The sequence below is a fragment of the Lissotriton helveticus genome, chromosome 8 (assembly GCF_964261635.1).
Source record: "Lissotriton helveticus chromosome 8, aLisHel1.1, whole genome shotgun sequence".
Taxonomy (NCBI): domain Eukaryota; kingdom Metazoa; phylum Chordata; class Amphibia; order Caudata; family Salamandridae; genus Lissotriton; species Lissotriton helveticus.
In genome coordinates this window covers 46,938,681-46,958,380 of record NC_136069.1, presented here as the reverse complement: position 1 = coordinate 46,958,380, position 19,700 = coordinate 46,938,681, and the positions used below count along the sequence as shown (strand labels likewise).

The following is a 19,700-nucleotide window of genomic DNA, read 5'->3' as shown; positions in this document are numbered from 1 at the left end:
GCGCTGGGATGCTCGAGGGTTACTACGCGCTCTACAAAACCTTAAAATAAATAAATAAATAATAATTGTTCGAACGGGGCATAGCTCTTCCTCTGAGCTATCTTCCATGGCCCCATAGGCCTCATTGTCGTCTCCTACCTCGTCGACGACTTCTTCTACATCTTGGCCTTCGACATCCGCGCCGTATTCGATGTCCACCGTTGGAGGTGAAATCTGCATCCGAACCTCGTGTTCGTCTGCTTCTTCGTTGTCGAAGATGTCCACCGGTGCCGGGGCCGACTGCCGGGCCTCCAGGCGCGCCGAAGCCGAATCGTCTTCTTCAAACGAAATCTGGAACAAGCCATACAGCTGGCTTCATCGTGGTCCGGCGACAGGCACTTGTTGCACACCGGGTGGACGTCAATGTGGGGATACTTCGATCCACACACGGGACAATTCTTGAACGGGCTACGTTCCATGTCGTGCCGTCGAAGTCTTGCTGCGTCGACTGGGCCTCGATCACCGAAGAGTCACTCGACTCCCTGGATATCCGACTTTAACTGAGTCGGAAAGAACCAGGCACCGAACGCAAACAATACCGACGGTAGAAAAAAGGCCTTCTGGCCTCGAAAAAGTTTATGTTGATTCCGAACTGGAGATAACGAAATTACATCCGAACTCAATGGCGGGAAAAAAACAATCTGAGGATGGAGTCGATGCCCATGCGCACTGTAGTCCAGGGGAGGAGCCACCTATCTCGTGATACTTCGAAGACTCTTCCAGGACAACAATGTGCAATCATCCGGACCCAACACTAGGCGGCGATCTATGCTATAGATATGAATTCAGCAGCCCACATGCCTCGAACATAATGTTTACTTTTCTTTCTCTTATTACAGTTAAAGGTTTTTGTCAAGTCAGCTGACTGACAATCATTGTGATATAAAAGGCTGTAAGATGTCAAGTTTTTTTCTAACACAGTATTCAAACAGCTTGTGAACTCAACATTTCTAAATATACCAGGAATTACAAAAGAATGCTTTTTGAAATTCAGAAGTGTGATGCAAAAGAAGATTTAAAGAGGAGCAAAACAAATCAGAACACTACTTGGCAATGTGCAAATGACAAATATTTGCTGAAACTATTTCTAAACATTATACCCTACATAGTTTTATCAGTAAAACCACGTCAGTCGGAAATGCTGTGGCCATTTCAATGGAAAATCTGCTGACTGCAAATAAGTGTACTGCAACGTCATGCTTCAAATATAAATTTATTAAAAGCGGTAGTTTAAAAAAATGATTTTAGAAACATTCCTGCCCGTGCCCTGATGACTGCTGTTAATGAACTGAGCAGATTTCATATGTATCCTACATGTTGCAAGACCTGTATCATATATGGGGCAAAAGTATAGTCTAATAAATCAAACAAAAGTGTTCGTTTGTATACAACAGACATGCTGAACTCACGCATCTGAAGGTGATCTCATATGTAATAAAGAAGAAAATGCCAGCCAGTGACTTAAAATATTTGCCCAGGATCACATAATGTGAAACCAGTTTATGGATCAAGACCATTATAGTAAGGTTGAGTAGATTATTAAGTAATTGTTATGGTTTTTCGAGGCCTGTACACCCCTAATAACCCAGTGCTTTAGGCTGATTTATTCTTTGCTAAATTACTTTTTCACTGGACACTTAAACATTGTTTACTTCGCCAAAGCCTTGTCATGTTCATCAGCTGCAATTATATTTCTCGCCTTCTTCACAGATAAAATAATTTCAATCAAAGACAAATTCTCCCACCAGATCAACTACTTCCACAATCAACAATACTTTAGGGTTGATTTAGAATGTGGCTGAGAGGGTACTCTGTTGCAACAGCAACAAAGTACCATCTCTGACAAACTCTTGGCCCGCCCACCGATTTACAGGTGGGTGGGTTACCAGGTTTACTCCGTCAAAGTAAAATTTACTCCGTCAATGTAAACCTTTCTCCGACAGCCAGAGGGAGTTGGGGCTGCTTGCGGTAAGCCACCTGGCTGTCCCCTCTATTTAGAATGGGCGATTGGATGGCTTTTTTTCTTGTTTTTTACTGTTTGTCACTGCCTGGTAAATCCTAGCAGCTGTAAGGGGCAGTAAAAAAAAAATAATCAACAAAATGATCCTCACAACATGTGAAAAAACTCCCATGGTTTGGGGGTCATTAGTATTTTATTTTTTGTAGGAAAGTGGATTATGTAGTGTGGTTGGGTGACCTCCCCACATAAGAATGTGTCAGGTCCAGTGAGGTTCTTTGATAAAACCTTTAGCTCAGTCCTGGGTAGCTGTGACACAGAGCAGTCTGGCTTCATCAAAGAAACAAGTGTAAAGCATTTAGACATACCAAAACAGTCAGTAAGTAAGAAATGCAACTCAGTACAAATCAGACACCAATTTATAAAAATAGATTATAGTTTTATCTTAAGATAGACACAAAAACAACAAGAATCTATTGAGGGAAAGTCAAGATGTTTGTTCAAAGTTCAAATAAATAATGCAATAGAAAGGTGGCTTGGTTGACGTCTGCAAAAATTGTATTTGTAAGTTATTAGGTTTCAAATTTGCTCAAAAAATAGGAAAATAGCCACTCAACGTTTCCAAAGCGTAGGCAAAGCCTCAAATAGATACAGAAAGGTTATCCTGAGCAATTTTCCAGTATACAAATGTCCACAAATAGGCTGTTGTGTATATGCTCTTCTCTTTATTTTCAATCTTGCAACACATCCAAGGTGATATCATATTCATTCTTCTTCTCAGTCTTGTAAACATCCAAACACAGATAATGTAGTCAGCCAACATGTGTTTTGTCTGTGATGTGTATCACTTACTTTCTCACAGGCAAATTCAGTGTTTTCTAAAAAAAAAGTGTAGTTGCTCCATATGTTAAGGAGACCAATTATCCTTGCATCTCCTAGCACCTGTGGCCGCCATGTATATCAATCCAGTATTCCATATGAAATATACATACCCGTCGTTTCGTAATGCTCCAAGGAGGGTACTCCTCATGGGTCGGGAATAAGACTGACTACAATATCACCTTGGATGTGCTGCAAGATTGAAAATAAAGAGGAGAGCTCATCTACAACGGCCTACTTGTGGACAGTTGATCGTTTGTACAATTGATCAGGATAACCTCTCTGTAAAGGTCAAATAAATCACTGTTGTTCAATCTTGAAAATGCAAAGGATTCCTCGATCTCTTGTTTGAATTTCTTGAAGGATTAGATACCTTAAGTGACTGGCCTATACTTCCAAAAAGATTTTGAACTAAAAAGGACCCCCCAGGTCCCATCATTCAAGCCCCCTAACAAGAATATTACATGTTAAATTGTCTGCCACCAGCTGAGATATCAGCATACAGAGTTAATACTCTCCTACATGTGTAAAAACAATCACATCTCATTGAACAGCCACAAAATATTCATTTCGCAAGGCTATTCCAAATCCACCACGGAAACTATGAAAGCGTTCCTTGCCCGCAGGCCAAGTCTTAGGAATGCAAATCTTCAGTTTCAGGAGCCCTGCAAAATGCAAGGTCCTTGCTGATGGCAAACACCACATCTTCAACAAATACAGTGATCTACAAACCTTTCTAGACGAAAGAGGGAACCATCTAAAGGATACTCATCAACCATCCACGTCAACACCATGAGACCTTTCAACACCCATCTTTCTTCTGTTATGGCACAAGGTGAGCTCTTTTCCACAAGTTGGTACAGAAGGCACAGTCTTCTATGAGGGTTCAACAGGTGCAGTACAGTCTATGGTGCAGACTCTCATTGCTGGGTCCAGAGAGCAGCAAGCCAGTCCTTCTTCTGTCTTCTTTCCAATCAAGTAGTGATCTGTGGACTGTGTGCCAGGGGTGCCATTTTTATACCATATTTGTGTTTTTGGGAGGGGAGGAATCACTAGTCAATGGGCCAGAGTAGGAAGTTTGGTTTCTGTTGCAGTAACCCCCCCCCCCCCACTTTTTGCCAGACTACTGAGACACTTTGACTTGATTTGCCCTGTGTCCCTGCCAATCAGGTTCCCAGGGCCTGTGTTCTTTCCCAAAACTGTACCTTGTACCCCCAATTGGCCACTGTCTGGCCACATGTCAGTCCCTGGTAAAAGGTACCATGGGTACCAAGGGCACCATGGCCAGGGAAGGCCTGTAAGGGCTGCAGCCCTTATTGTGCCACCCTTAGAGGCCCTGTACCTTTACACACACACACTGCCATTGCATGCTGCGTGGTCTGGTGCAGAACAAAGTGAAGAGTCGACTTGGCAGACATCCCTGTGTGCCATGCCTACAACCCACTGCCCTGGCATAGGTAAGCCACCCCCTAGCTGGGTGCACTATACCAGTGGTGAGGGTACAGGTGCATAAGCCCTGTACCCCTACAGTGTCTACACCAATTCTTAGACATTGCAAGTGCAGTAATGCCATTAAGAGTATATGGTGCTGGGAGTTTGTCATTACAAACTCCACAACACCATAATGGCTTTACTGAGAAGTTTGGTATCAAACTTCTCAGCACATTAAACCCACACGGATTCCAGTGTGGGATTTAATGAGAAATGCACTCAGAGGGCATCTTAATGCTGTGCCCTGAAAAACGACCAGCCTCTGGTGGGTTCCCTGACTGGTACAGACCAACCTACCACCACAAGACATGTTTCTGGACCCCTGGGGTGGAAGCCTTCGCTCCCTAAGCCCAGGAACAAAGCTTTTCCTGGGCAGTGATGGTCGCACCTCCCCCAGCCCAGGAAGAGCCATATGTGGCATGGGAGCTTCAAAGGCCTTGCCGCCTGTGTAATGCGACCCCCAGCCTCTCCTGCTAATGGGAGCAGGCCCTCTTCCTGTCTCCCCTATTTGTTGGCCAGAAGACAGGTGGGAAAAATTAGCCAGCCCAAAAGGGGTGCCCAAAGGCTAGGGCGCTCGACCTTGGACCTGGGGATCTGGGTTCGATTCTCGGTAACGACGCTAAACATCCTGTGATTCTGGGCAAATCACTTAATCTCCCAGTGCCTAAACAAAAATGAATGTGTGTCCTCATGTAACGTAACTGGTGCTATGTAAAGCGCACTGATACCCGATTCGGGTCAAGTTCGCGCTATATAAAACTCTGCAAACCCCAATTTTTTTTTTTTTAAACCACCCCTCAGGCGGGAGAGGCGAGGTGAAGCCCACTCTTTAGTGCCCGCCATCTTGCAGACGGCAGGCACTCCCCAATCAGGGTTAGGGATTGTGCACACTCTCCCACGTGGGGTGAGCACACCAAGGGTGTAGTCACTCTAAGGTCAGTTGCCTATTGGCTACTGACCTTGAGACCCCTAAAACGCCCCCTAAATACAGTATTTAGGGGGAAGCCCTGAACCAAGAAGGCAGATTCCCGCAAGGAAGGATGAAAGAAGACGCCCAGCAGAGGAGACTGCAAAGAACAAATGACTTGGCCCCAGCCCTACCGGTCCATCTGCAGTTTCCAGAGATCCTGCACCAAAAGTCACCTTGTCCTGCAGCCTGCGACCTCGAGAACCCTGGGAGGACTGACTGCCTTCAAGAAAGAGCAGATATCCTGTGAATAACAGCGCTGTTCAAAAGAAAATCCCAAGACAGACTCTCAGCCTGCGGAGGAGAAAGAAACTTGATGCCTGGAACCACCATTGCACCCTTGCAACCGTCGCCTATGGCCGAAGTTGAAGTGGCCCATCAATCCCCGCGAGGACCCCCAACACTCCAGAGTCTGAGTACACTGTGAGTTGACCCCTCCAGGACATCACCTGCAACCCCTGCGTGGGGAACCCTCAAATGAGTCGCCCAGTAAGGTGAAATCCGACCTCAAGACACCCCTGCATCCAGCCGCCCTGCACCCTGGAGAAGAGATTCCCGATGTGTACCTACCTCCCCGATCCCTCCAATTTGTCTACCCAGCCGTTGGTTCCTCCCAAAAGTCTTCCAAGACTGGCAATCCCCATTGAAAACAGGGCCCCGAAGCCAAAACAGCATCATGCACCCAGCCGCCACTGCGGGTGCACCTTGTGTTCTACCTCGGATTCCTTTTGCCCTGAGCCGAACACCAGGAGCTTTGCTCCTACTAACTTGAGGCCTGCTTGGGAGCAGCCACCAACCGGAGGCCCCCTGTCACCCATTGGATAACATTGGGCCTCAGCACTCTGCACCCGGCTGCTCAAGTGCCGCTGAGGGTTTTTCAAGGGTGCATCCTTGACCCTGGGGGAACTCTGGTTCCAAACCCCAGAATACCAACTCCCAAAACAAAGTACCTACCTTTCTCTTTATAGGAATACATTGACTGTTTGCCTTGAAAAATTTTCTGTGTGTGGAGTTGATTTGCATGAAAACCTGAAAAACTGCAACTGTACAAAAACTGATTTACTTACCTTTTCTCTAGGAAATGTCCTAGTGTGATATCTATTCACATCACACTGAGTAGAAAAAGTTACTTAAAAAGTACTCTGAAAAGTAACGTGCCAAGCAATCTGTAAAGTAACTAAAAAGTAATTTCAACATTTTGACTTACCTGTATTTCAATCAACTTCATTTGAAACTACATTCAATTGTAAAACACTGCATAAGATTTTGTAAAGTGATTATTTCACTTACCTGTGCCAGGCTTGGCTTAGTTCTAGAAATAAAATAACTAAACAATATGTTTATACAAAACAAATTGGTCTGAGTTCAGTCTTTGAGTGTGTGACATCATTTGCTGATTGTGTACAACAAATGCTTAACATTACCTCTGATCAAGCCTTACTGCTCGCCCACACGACCACAAATAGAGAGTAAGGTGCTATCTACTTTTACCTCTTACTGGTGTATCAGTCTAAGGGTTGTACCAGGAAATTTGACAAAGTGTGGGCCTCTGGAGAGCAGTGGCGTATAGCTGAGGACAACTGAGGGCAGCTGGCGAGGGGTGACACCAGGAGTGGGGTCGAATTGATGCACAAGATCTACATGTTTGACATTTAAGTTGATTGACTGCCAGAAACTGTACTCATGGAAGTGGCAGCATCTATTGTATTAGCAATGAAAACCACTGTGTCTGAGGTTTTTCGTTTAAGATTCCCAGGTATGTGGGAGTTATGTCAAAATCTTCAATAAAATGTTTACAAAAAAAAAGAATCCAATCAAACAAAAATAATAATAATGAATGGAAGAAAAATGCAATCATACAAGTAGGGTTAGAGGGGTGCTCATGCATGTCTTTTTAAGGCAGGTGCTATTTACTCACCTAGATCATTGATGTTTCCTTCTATCTTAGACTTGAATTGATCCAAGAAAATAGCCTGGGCCTCCTCTTTGACGTTTGGTAATCTAGGAGATGTGATGACTGCCATTCCTTTAAAAGACATGTCAATAAATCTTTAGCAAAAAAGGAGACGGGAAAGAAATGCCTCTTGCAAGTAAGGATCTCACATGATTCACCTGTATTTACTTGTACATCCTCCGTCTCAGGATGGAAAAGTCTTTTGCTGTCATCTGTAAAAGTCTGTGTCGGTCGAGGAGCAGAAACTGGATCGCCTAGAAGAAAGGAAAAAAATAATAGGATCAATTCTATGAAATCTCAGCAGAGCACCATCAAGAGATAGATGAAACCTTGAATTCAGACAGTTCTTCAATGCCATCTTTCAGTGAAATTGTCAACAAACAAATTTAATCAGGATGTTTTTAAAGTTATTTATCTCCCATGTGCCCCTTTAGTAGAACCTTTACGTTGTTGTAAAAGCTTTAATTCGATACGTAAATATCTTAAAAGCGGTACATACAAAAATACATTTTCAAGGCTTACAGTAACATACAGTTGTAATTACTAAAATAATCGAGTAAAATGCAATAAATAGTTAAAAAGAGAATTAAATTGAAATAGAAAGCCTTTTAGCTCGGATCACCCAAGCCCATTTTAAAAACTTTGAAACACCACAAACAATGGAGGGGATGTATCAGTCAATAAAATGCGAAGGGCCACCAGATGCGGTCGTGTACCTAAGAGCCTGCACAATGGTATTAGCCAGCACCTCCTTGGGGCACGATAGTCAGGACATTCGAAGAAAAAATCTGCCACCGTCTCCACCCGTGACGAGCACACGGCACGGAAGGGTGAGGACTGGGAAGATGAAGATCTCCACCTGGACACCAAGTTGGCCAAAGGTAAGGTGCCCACTCTGAGTTTGAAATAGAGAGCTCTGTCCAGGGGAATGGAGATTAGGTCCAAGTAATGCTCATAAGCAGCCACGTCTTTAATTCTCAAGAATGCTGCGGTCGTATTGCAGTGACGAGGATTGCGAATGAGTTTAGTGGTTATCCAGTCCCAATACAGCTTCTTTAGGGTGGCTTTCGGAGGGGCAGAGCGAGTAACCCAGGAATCTTCCAAACCCAGCTCCACCAGTAGGCTCTTGATGTCCCTTAGCCATTTGATTCGATGCCATCCCTCCATAGCAATTACCTCGGACAGACCTGCTGCATAGGAGGCTAGCTCCGGGACCCTCTACAGGCGGGCCCACAAAAGCAGAGGCCGTAATCGCGCCTGGTCCGCGATTGATTTGCAGCCCAAGTCAAGGAGCACTGGGACTGTCGGTGTGCTTGATGGGAGTACCAAGAGATCTTTCAGGAATTTACTTTCTGCCTTGGCTAATACCTCCAGGTTTGTGGAACCCCACAACTCCGCCCCATGCAACCCCTCTTGCTTTATAAATATCTATAGCTGGGGAGATACAATATTTGGGGGATGAACGATGTTCCCTAAGTAGGGCACCCGTCATCCTTTTGTGGTTAAGCAACATCTTTTGAATATGTGGGGTCCAGCTCATGGAGTTACTGAGGCGAATCCCCAAATAATCAAACTCACGGACCCTCTCCAGGGAACGGTATTTAGTATCGGAGGGGGCCCTAGCTTTTTGGGAGGGTTCATAGTCAGGAATTTGGTCTTGTCTACGTTAATTATCAGGCCCCTAAGGGAGCAGAACTCCTGGAAGCGGGTGAGGAGCTTTTGGAGACCCTGAGGAGTCTTTGCAATAAGCAGGGTATCGTCAGCAAAGAGCAGGGTGGGGATCCGGGTTCCCGCCAGGGACGGAGCATCTGCAGGTTCCTTAAGCAAGTGCTCAACCACACCATTCACATACAATGAGAATAGTGTGTGAGCCAGCACACATCCCTGGCGGACACCCCAACGCACTGGAATTCTGTTGGTTTTCTCCCGGTTCTTGCCCCACCGCACCTGTGCATAGTTGTCTGAATGAAGTTTAATCAGAAGCGACAGGATGTAGGCGGGCAGACCCAGCCCCTGCAAAACCCTCCATAGCTCATCCCTCGGTACTAGGTCAAAGGCAGTCTTCAGGTCAATAAAGGCCAGATAAAGACTGCCCTTGCCCAGCACCACCACCTTCCAGTACAGGAGCATCAACCTGAATGCTTGTTCTATCGTCCCCGTACCTGAGCGAAACCCGCCTGGTAGTCCGACAGTATTTTGTGCTCATCTGCCCATTGGAGGACCCTCCCCAAAATCACCTTCCCTGCCACCTTTTGGGAAGAGTCAATTAGGCTGATGGGCCTGTAGTTAGCGGGGTTGTCCCGCCACCCCTTTTTGAATATCGGGACAACCTCCGCCCCCCTTCCAGGAATCAGGTACCAGTGCGCCCTTCATGATTGCATTTATTAACGCAGCGACCAATTGTCCCCATTCCTTGGAATTGGCACGAAGCAAGTCACCGGGTATCCCATCCGGCCCCGCAGCCTTTAGTGGGACCAGGGACTTGATTACAGCCTCCACCTCCCTCTCAGTAAAATCATCCATGTCACTAACCGTTGAGTCGTCCTCCAAGACAAAGGACTCGCTGATAACCCCTTCGGGATGAGAATACAGGGCCTCGAAGTGAGTGTACCAGAGCTGGGCAGGGATGTTGCATGTAACCAGCGAAACATCTGGCCTATTCTTATCCCTAATCAAACTCCAGAAGCCCCTTGCGTCCTTTCCCTTGCTTGCAACCAAAAGATCTTCCCAAAACTTCTCCTCCCACTCCCTTTTCGCTGCCTTTATGGTGAGAGAATAGTCCTTCCTTGCTGTTCTAACTGCTAGTGGGGACTTGGATTTAACAGCCCCTATCAAGGCCTTTTTCTGGGACCTGCATTTCAGCTCTGTCTTGACCAGGATTCATTCCTGTTGGACATACCCGGGGCACTGCTGGACGAGACGAAGAATTTGCTCAGAGCCCCAATTAGGGCACAGAAAACCTGCGTAGCCTCCTTAGGTGCACTAAGCAATGGGCCCAAATTGCTCTGGGCTACAACCAGCAGGGCCCCTATGGCAGATAGTTTCTCACTGGACAGGGCGATCTTAGGCCATTTTAACCGCCTCCCGCAGTTAGCTACACTGAACTGGGTTTTGGGTGCCATCAAAGGTTGTTGAGACCCGACCTTACCCCTTAGCCACTCCGGAGACAGAATAAGAGATAGAAGATTATGATCGCTTTCGATACTCTCAATAATCTCCATGTCGCTCAGAGTGTTCCATAAACATACGTCGAGAAGAATATAATCAATTCTCGATGTATGATTGGGCCTATTGTATGTGTGTGCACCCTTCAGGTCAGATTTGGACCTCCCATTTACCGCCCTCAGATCGAATTCCAAATTGAATGCGTTGATCTGCAACACCACTTGCGTCCACTTCTTAATGGGGGGCAGAGCCAGGGCCGGAATCCCCTTTCTCGCATCCTCCTCTTCTATGCCTAACATGTCATCGAGGCCCAGGGGCTCGAACGTGCAATTTAGATCACCCGCCACCAAGGTGCACGAGTTCCTTGGCCGTTGCCTTAGGAGATCTTCCAGAAGTGCAATGGTGGCCGATTGCACTCCTCCCCTAGTACCTCTAGCATAGACATTAAAAATGTCTAAGAGCAGGCGACCCCGGGAATCCTTCAACGTAATGTTGAGGATATCAGGAGAATTTGTGGGATGTTCCTCCACCCTACAATCCAGGGAGACAGCAACCCAAATGAGGAGTCCCCCCGAGGGGCGCCCCCTCCCTGCCTGGGACATGACAGCAGGAACAAAGTGGGACGAGTAGCCCACCTTATGGCAGGGCTCCATGGCCCATGTCTCCTGGAATATGCAGATGGAGTATCCCTCCACAAGGGCATTCAAGTCAGACAACTCCAGCTTCCTGTCGATTCCCGCGATGTTCTAGCTGAAAATCCTGAGAACTGGATCCGTCACAGCTGCAACACCGCCGGAGTCGAGACCATTCCCCCCTGCCAGAGAGTCCAGAAGCACTAGGCTGCTGACCCCTCCTTGCCCATCTGGAACCTTATTTCTCTCATGCGTGGGAGTGGGATTACTCTGCTCGGGGAGGGTGTGACAAGATCCGCTGACAGCCCATTCGAATCAGAGTCACCAACAGATTTGCCAACTCCGGAGGCCTCCCCAAGATTAGGTTTGTTTCAATATCCCGGAGGTCTCCACCCAGGTGATGACCAGACTGCCTGAGGATAAAGTAGTGGTTTAACAGGGAAATCAAAACAGTTGGAGCTATTACTCCGTCCCGTGCCGAAATCTCGACCAGTCGGGGTTGGGACTTGTCTAGCATAAAAAAACGTTAAATCCACTATGCCGATTCCCTGCCCCCCAGAATTGGGTTTGTAGTCGCAAATATTTTGTGCTACTCTTCTGTCCCTAAAATTGACCACCACGCAGTCTCCTTCCGCTAGCTTGTGTCCGTAACTCACCCAATTTACCCTTCTGGCTCCTCAAATGTGTCCATCAAGGCCCCTTGCAAGGGGTCTGTTGGACTCAAGCCAGTGCATAGTTTTGTTTAATAAAGCTTGGGGGGATTCATTGTGACCAGCATTCAGTGTGGGTACATTTATAAGGACAGCAACATACGGGTGGCAGTCAGGGGGCAAGTTCATTTAGATTTAGAACCTTTACATAAATGTGTGCATGAAACATCATATCACACTTTTAATTAACATACAGACTAGAACGAACACGGATGTTAAGAGTCTTTCTTCTCTGACTCATCTATTTCTTTCTTGTTCATGACGAGAAGTTTAATTCCAATTATACACAACAGTGATCATCAGTATGGAGTAAAATTACTTTAAAGTATTAGCTCCCTTTGCCAGATGAATGTGTCTGTCACAAAAACAACAATCTCAAATTGACAGTGATTGTCTGAGTGTTATATCAGAGATCCATGGATCAACAGGCTTGAAAAATCACAGCAATCCCACACATGTGAAAACAGTTTTACACAACAAGAGTGAGACCTAGACAGGATTAGACCGAGCCACGGAGGCATGGAGGAAGCCACCTTTTTCATGAACATGACTGTTCCAATAATCATTATCAAAAGGAATAGGGTAGTTCTCTCTTCACTGAAAAATACTTAATAAACAATGCTGAGCAATGCTGATGGCAGGCTGGCATTCTGAGGCCTCATGAAATATCCCAAACCTTGAATCTTCAAGCCACAGTACATAATAGAATAACTCTTTTGCATTAGGCAATATATTTATATGGCCACCGAATAATTGCGGGCCCTTAGAAATGTGGGTGCACTGCCTAAACTTACAAGACTAATATTGATGATCGGAAACATTGGTACGGTGCTGGTTAGGACATGGACGCCCATATTTTTGTTCTTACTGGAACAAAAGATGCAAGGGAATACTATGACCTCATTCACTGAACTACAGAACACAGAAATGACAGCAACATAACATTCATGCACACTCCACAATGAAAACTTTGTAAAGATGCGCCAAAAAGCCCTGCAGAGCTCTATCACATATTAATATCCATTATAATGAGGGGCTGAAATATGGAAAGGAAAAGGCACATAAACATAGGGTGGGTGTTTTGAGTAAAAGAACACGCATCTAAGATTAAGTATTCAAAATGTATGTTGTTGTTGTTTGTATATGTCCACATAGAGGAGGAAAGTGACTTTGATTGAAAGGCAGACCCACCGCTCACCCTTTAGCGCCTTGATACCCTAATGGATGATTGATTGATTTATGTTATGCAGGTTTTCACTATCGCCCGGAAGGGTATGTTTGCGCTGGTAAGGTGAGAGTCTAGCCAACCCTATGTCTAGTGGGTCTACTCGAAAAGCCAGACCACCAGCTTCTTGCAGAATTCAAGAAGTGAGGAGGAGGCTCTTATATATAGGGCTAGGTCGTTCCACGCTTTTGGAGTGATGTAGGAGAGGGCTCAACTGCGAGACCTGGTATTTCGTATATGTGGAATGAGTGCAACCAGGAGTCCGGACGAGTGGCAGTGCCCGGAATGTTTGTGAAAGCATAAAAGATTAGGTACGCTGGGCTAGTGTTACATAGTGCCTTTAAAGTGTGAGTGAGTAGTTTGAATAATGCTAGTTTGTGGATGGTGAGCCAGCAGAGCTTCTTCAGGTGTGGTGTGATGTGAGTGCGGTGTAGGAGGTTGAGAGTGATTCTGGACGATGAATTCTGAACGGTCTGCTGCCTTTGGATGATTTTTGATACCGGCGTAGAGGGTGTTCCCGTAGTCCAGTTTGCTTGTGAAGAGGACGTGAATGTCAGTTTTTCAAATTTGGCAGGAATCTAGAACTTTCCCCAGAAGAGTGTGCTTTTTGTTATTTGGTGTAAATCTGTCCAGTGCTTTTTGAGAAATTAAGGTTCAAAATGTACACATATATCACACCACAGTAGTACTGCATGACCAGCAGATGAAAATACCAACAAAGTTGTTTGGCTGCCTTTGTATGGCATGGGGACTCATGTAGGGAGCAGGGAACGGATACCCTAACCCTTAAACTTAGGTTAGAGGTGGGAGTCAAGAGGGGAGCCGCAGCAACAACTGAAGAAAAAAAACAGGTGCGCTCTTGCCCTTTTCAAATATAATCCCTCAGAGGTGGGCCATGTCCCAGGGGTGGACGCTCTCTCAAATTTTAAGAAATATTTGGGGGGCATTCGTACAGACTCCTCCCCAAGGTGGGAGAAGCATCAGGACCTATCTCGCTGGCGCAATACTTAAGCATGTGGACTAAGGGGCCCTCAGTAACTTTAAGCCCCTGGCGGCCCTCCTTTTCCAGGGGGATAGGGAACATCCATAGTGGGGCCAGTAATGCCGCAGTGAAGAGGAGAGGGGGTGCCGTCATGATTCCCTCCCACACTGAGGTGTGCTGTTCCCTGTCACCAGGGGAGTGGGATGCACACTGCAGCACCCTGCTCGCAAGGAGAAGTGCTGGTTCCCGCCACAAGCAAGGTTTATGTTGGTAGACAGTGAATCAGCTCTGCAAAGCAGGAGTGGGCTCCCCACACTGTGAATATTGTAAAAAGAAATGTTGATGGGTCCCCAGGGTGGGACTGTGGACCCCCCCCCCCCCAAAAAAAAATAATTTAAAGTGGCGAGGCCACAAACCGGCAGCGTGACCTCCCTGCGCTGCTTTAAAAAAAACGGAAAAAAGGCTATATAAAACAAATAGTGGAGACAAATAAATTCACACCTCCCAGCAAGGAACAGGTCAGTATGAACACAACAAATCTGTCAGAGACCATAGCAGGGTTATTTTTGGAGGGCCCAACTTTGGTTTTGAGAAGTCAAGGAACACAAAAATGTAGCATCTATAACCCTTTATTTTTCATTTCCTGGTGAGGCAGGCCTTGTCCTTTCGTCGATCCCTGATTATTGCTTCATGAAGTCTGATGACAGGCAGGTGGAGAGATCTTACACTTTTTCGTGCCATTGTTGGGGTTACTACTGTTTGAATCCACCATCACTGCTACCTACTGTGAGAGCCATCATTTTGCACAACAGCTGTGTCTGAGGAACAGCCACAAATGACTTATGAAAGCGCAAACTGCGTCAAATATTGGTCTGTGGATTCATATCATCTGGCTGAAAATGCGTATGAAAGAGGGAGCTAAAACACCAGACTTGGTTCCAGTTCTACGTTCTTGATGACCAAGGCAGGGAATGCTCGCAGAGCCCTCCAAGAACTGATGTGTAACCAGGGCTTGAGCTAGCATGATAGCCAGTCTCTCAGAGGTGAGGGGACATCACCCTAAGTCAGGAGTTTCTGCTGGAGTGGTTGAGGGTCTGCTAGAGCCTCAAAGCCTGCCTGCTGTGAGAGGAAAGGACCAATGTTGGCTTGGGGCACTGCCAGAATAAGGAAGTGACTACAAGAGAGTAAGATTAGGAACCGAGGTGGGTGCCCTGATGGGCTAGGATGCTGCAATTGCTGAAGACATCTACACGGTCAAGACCTGCAGGCCCAAACTGCAATAGGACTATGGACGCAACAACTGCTGAAGACATGAGCTGCCACGGCAAAACATCGCAGCCATTAACTTCTGACAGAGGCTGCACCTCTAGCTCAAGAGCAGCCATCCTGTACCATTCACACAGAAACAATAGAATCCAGGTAACTGCTGAGCATAAAACCGAGAGGGAAGGGAGACTGTAGAATGAACTTAAGACTTTTACCAAGTAACAAAGAATATGTGAAAACAAAATGAACTCTTGGAGGCATCTATGCCCAAGGAGTCATTCTAAGTCAACAGCACCTAGTGGTTAGTACATTGTCCTGAGAAATTATAGACGCTGGAGAGCTTCATTAGCAGTCAGAGGGCAACAAAGGATGTAGCCCCTCAAGGAAGACCACAAACATGATTACAGCCATGTGCATTTTCCTCTCAATTGAGTTCTATAGTACTTTCTTTCATTCAAAGGATAAGCGCTGGTGTGAACAATATGTTATTGCATTACGGTTGAGTTCCAAGCTATTGTCCTCCACAATACCACCCTGAGAAGCTGCTGAATGAATATGCTACTTACCAGTATGCATCTGTTCTTGGCATGTAGGGCTGCTGACATTCATATCTATAGCATAGATCGCCGCCTAGTGTTGGGTCCGGATGATTGCACATTGTTGTCCTGGAAGAGTCTTCGAAGTATCACGAGATAGGTGGCTCCTCCCCTGGACTACAGTGCGCATGGGCATCGACTCCATCCCCAGATTGTTTTTAGCCATTGTGGCAAAGATGGAGTGTAATAGTGTAAGCGATGGCCATGCTAAGAGTAAGTGTTAAAAAGTCTGCAGCCGCTACAGGCGCTGGGGAGGAGGGCGGGCGATATGAATGTCAGCAGCCCTACATGCCAAGAACAGATGCATACTGGTAAGTAGCATATTCAGTTCGAGGCATGTGGGCTGCTGAATTCATATCTATAGCATAGAATACATAGCAGTCCCTCCATTAACGGCGGCCGCCTGTGCCAGCTGCAGAAGTCTGAAAAAGCGTTTTAAGAACAGCCTGCCCTACAGCTGCTTGCTGCTTGGAGTGCACATCAACACAGTAATGTTTAGTAAATGTGTGTGGTGTAGACCATGTGGCTGCTCTACAAATATCTTCCAAAGGGATATTACCAAGGAAAGCCATAGAGGCCCCCAACGTTCGGGTGGAGTGGGCTCTTGGAGGGACCGTTAAAGTGCGCTTAGCCTTGTGATAGCAAATCTGAATGCACTTAACGATCCACCTGGCTATACCTGCTTCGGAAATGGGGTTGCCTTTGTGCTGGGCTGAGAAGGCAACAAAGAGTTGTTGTGTTTTCCTAAAGTCTTTGGTCCTATCGATGTAGTACATCAAGGCTCGTTTGACATCAAGAGTGTGGAGCATTCTTTCGGCAACTGTTTCTGGGTTTTGAAAGAATGCGGGCAGTTCAATGGTTTGATTGACATGGAACTGCGAAACCACTTTAGGAAGAAATTTAGGGTTAGTGCGCAGCACCACCCTGTTGGAGTGAATTTGAATGAATGGCTCTTGTACCGTGAGCGCTTGTAGCTCACTAACACGTCGCAGAGACGTAATGGCAATGAGAAAAGCCACTTTCCATGTCAAGAACTGAATCTCACATGAATGCAGAGGCTCAAAAGGTGGGCCCATCAACCTGGTGAGGACCACATTGAGGTTCCATACAGGAGCCGGTGTGTTCCTGGGAGGGATGACCCGCTTCAGGCCTTCGAGGAAGGCTTTAATGGCAGGCACCCTGAAGACGGAGAGATGCTGCCTGTTCTGGAGATAAGCAGCAATGGCGGATAAGTGTATCCTGATGGAAGCGTATGCTAGATTGCATTTGTAAAGATGTAACAAATAGCAGATGATGTTGGGAGTGGATGCATCTAGCGGATTGATGTCGTGTGTAGCACAGTAAATGACAAACCGCTTCCATTTCGCTGCATAGCAGGCTCTGGTGGTGGGCTTCCTTGCCTCCCGTATGATATCCATGCATTCAGGAGGCAAGTCAAGGTAGCCAAACTCTAAGACTTCAGGAGCCAGATCGCCAGGTTGAGCTGTTGCGGATCTGGATGCTGAATGTCGCCATGGCTCTGCGTCAAAAGCTTGGGCGTGAGGTGTAGCCTTTGATGCGGTACCACGGAGAGTTCCAGAAACGTGGTGTACCATGGCTGGCATGCCCACGTTGGAGCAACCAGGATGAGAGTCATCGAGTGTTGCTTTAGCTTTCTTGCCACCAGCGGTATGAGAGGTGCTGGGGGAAAAGCGTACGCAAATCTGCCTGACCAGTTCATCCATATCGCATTGCCTTGCGACTGTGGGTGAGGGAACCTGGCGGCAAAGCTTTGGCATTTTTCGTTTTCCCTTGTGGCGAAGAGGTCTATCTGTGGATGACCCCACTTCTGGAAGTACGGGCGGAGTACTGATGGATGTATCTCCCACTCGTGCATCTGGTGGCTGTACCTGCTAAGCAGGTCTGCCAATCTGATTGTCCGTGCCTGGGAGGTGTTCCGCCATGAGGAAGATGTTCCTTTGAATGGCCCACTTCCACATGCTCTGAGCCAGATGAGACAACTGTGGAGAGTGTGTACCTCCCTGCTTCCGGATGTAGTACATGGCTGTCATGTTGTCCGTCCGGATCAACACGACCTTGTTGCATAGATGTACTTTGAATGCTTTCAGTGCCATGAAGATTGCCATCAGTTCTAGGTAGTTGATGTGCATCTTCTTTTGCTGTATGGCCCATAGTCCCTGCACTGTGTAGTAGAGTACATGAGCTCCCCATCCGCCGTCAGGATGATCTGTGGGACAGGCTCCTGGAACGGTCGGCCCTTGCAAAGGTTGTGTGGATTCCACCAATGCAGAGAGTTGTATGCCCGACCAGTGACCAACACTAGGTCTTTCAACTGTCCCTGAGCCTGATTCCACTGATGCGCTAAGCATTACTGGAGCGGACGCATATGTAACCTCGCGTGCAGGACTATGAAAATGCAGGAGGCCATCATGCCTATCAACTGCATGAACACTCTTGCAGGAAGCGAGTGTTGCGGTTGGAACTGTTGGATTAGCGACTGGATGTTGTTGATCCGCGCTGAAGGTGGCTGAGCCGTGGCTGCCAGAGTATTGATCGTTGCACCTAGATATTGCCGCACATGGGCTGGCTGAAGGTGCGACTTTGGATAGTTCAGGGAGAACCCCAGACTGTGAAGAAGGTGAATGGTGTGGGACATGTCGGCAGCGCACTGCTGGGCCGACTTTGCCTGAACCAGCCAGTCGTCCACATAAGGGTAGACATGGATGTGTTGTCTCCTGAGGTGCGCCGCCACGGTCGCTAGACATTTGGTGAACACTCTGGGGGCTGTGGTCACTCCGAAAGGAAGGACCTTGAATTGATAATGCCGATTTTGAATAGTGAATCTGAGGTATTTTTTGTGTGATGGATGGAGTGGAATGTGGAAGTAAGCATCCTTGAGGTCTAAGGTTGCGAGGAAGTCTCCCTGATTGAGGAGCGGAAGAACCTGTTGCAGCGTCAGCATGTGGAAGTGTTCTGAGAGAATGTACTGGTTTAGGGGCCTGAGGTCTAGAATAGGCCTGAGGGACCCGTCCTTTTTTTGAGATTAAGAAGTACAGGGAGTACACCCCTGTGCCTTCCTCCTCCACTGGCACGAGCTCTATAGCGCCCTTTTGCAGCATGACGAGAACCTCCTGCTGCAATAAGTGCAAATGCTCTGTGGACATAGGACGGTGTTTTGGTGGTATGTTGGGTGGAGTGGATGTGAGCTCCAAACAATAGCCGTACTGGATAAGTTTCCTGACCCACCTGTCTGTGGTGATGGTTTTCCAGACTGGCAGGAACCGTTGGAGCCCCCCCCCGACAGGCGTGGAATGGTCGGGGGGCAGTGACAGGGCGTCACTGTTTGTTGGAGGCAGAGGAACGGGAGTTGTTGTTGCCCTTGCCTCTGCCCTTGGCGTTGTTGCCTGGATAACCTCCTCTATTCTGTTTGGGGTAAGAGGATTGCGCCCCACCTTTATTGAATTGTGTTTGCTGGGACATCTGGCCTCTGGAAACACCCCTATTGCCTGAGCGACGAAAAGTGCTCCCTCGAAACTGTTGGGATTGGAGAGCTCCCATGGACTTGGCAGTCTCGGTGTCCTTTTTTATTTTTTCCAAGGTGGTATCCACCTCAGGACCAAATAATCTGCCAGGGTTAACTGGCTGGTTGAGGATGGTAGTTTGGATCTCAGGCTTAAATCCAGAGATTCTGAGCCATGCCTGTCGTCTTAACATCACACTGGTGTTAATTGCCCTGGCTGCAGTATCGGCAACATCCAGTGCACACTTTATGGAAGCGTTGGAGATGAGCTTCCCTTCCTGGATAAGCATCTCCGCAGCCTCCTTATATTGGTCTGG

At 47.0% G+C, this 19,700-nt stretch overlaps 1 protein-coding gene across 1 annotated transcript in view; it reads right to left on the bottom strand.

Annotated features, from left to right (window-relative positions):
• The window catches only part of LOC144773706 (uncharacterized), a 189,745-nt gene that overhangs the window by 131,869 nt on the left and 38,176 nt on the right, over positions 1-19,700 (bottom strand). The window contains exons 5-6 of the mRNA XM_078658851.1: positions 7,446-7,541; positions 7,252-7,359 (exon numbers count right to left, since the gene is read on the bottom strand). Of these exons, the coding sequence (XP_078514977.1) occupies positions 7,252-7,359; positions 7,446-7,541 (204 nt within the window). The remainder of the gene's footprint in view (positions 1-7,251; positions 7,360-7,445; positions 7,542-19,700) is intronic.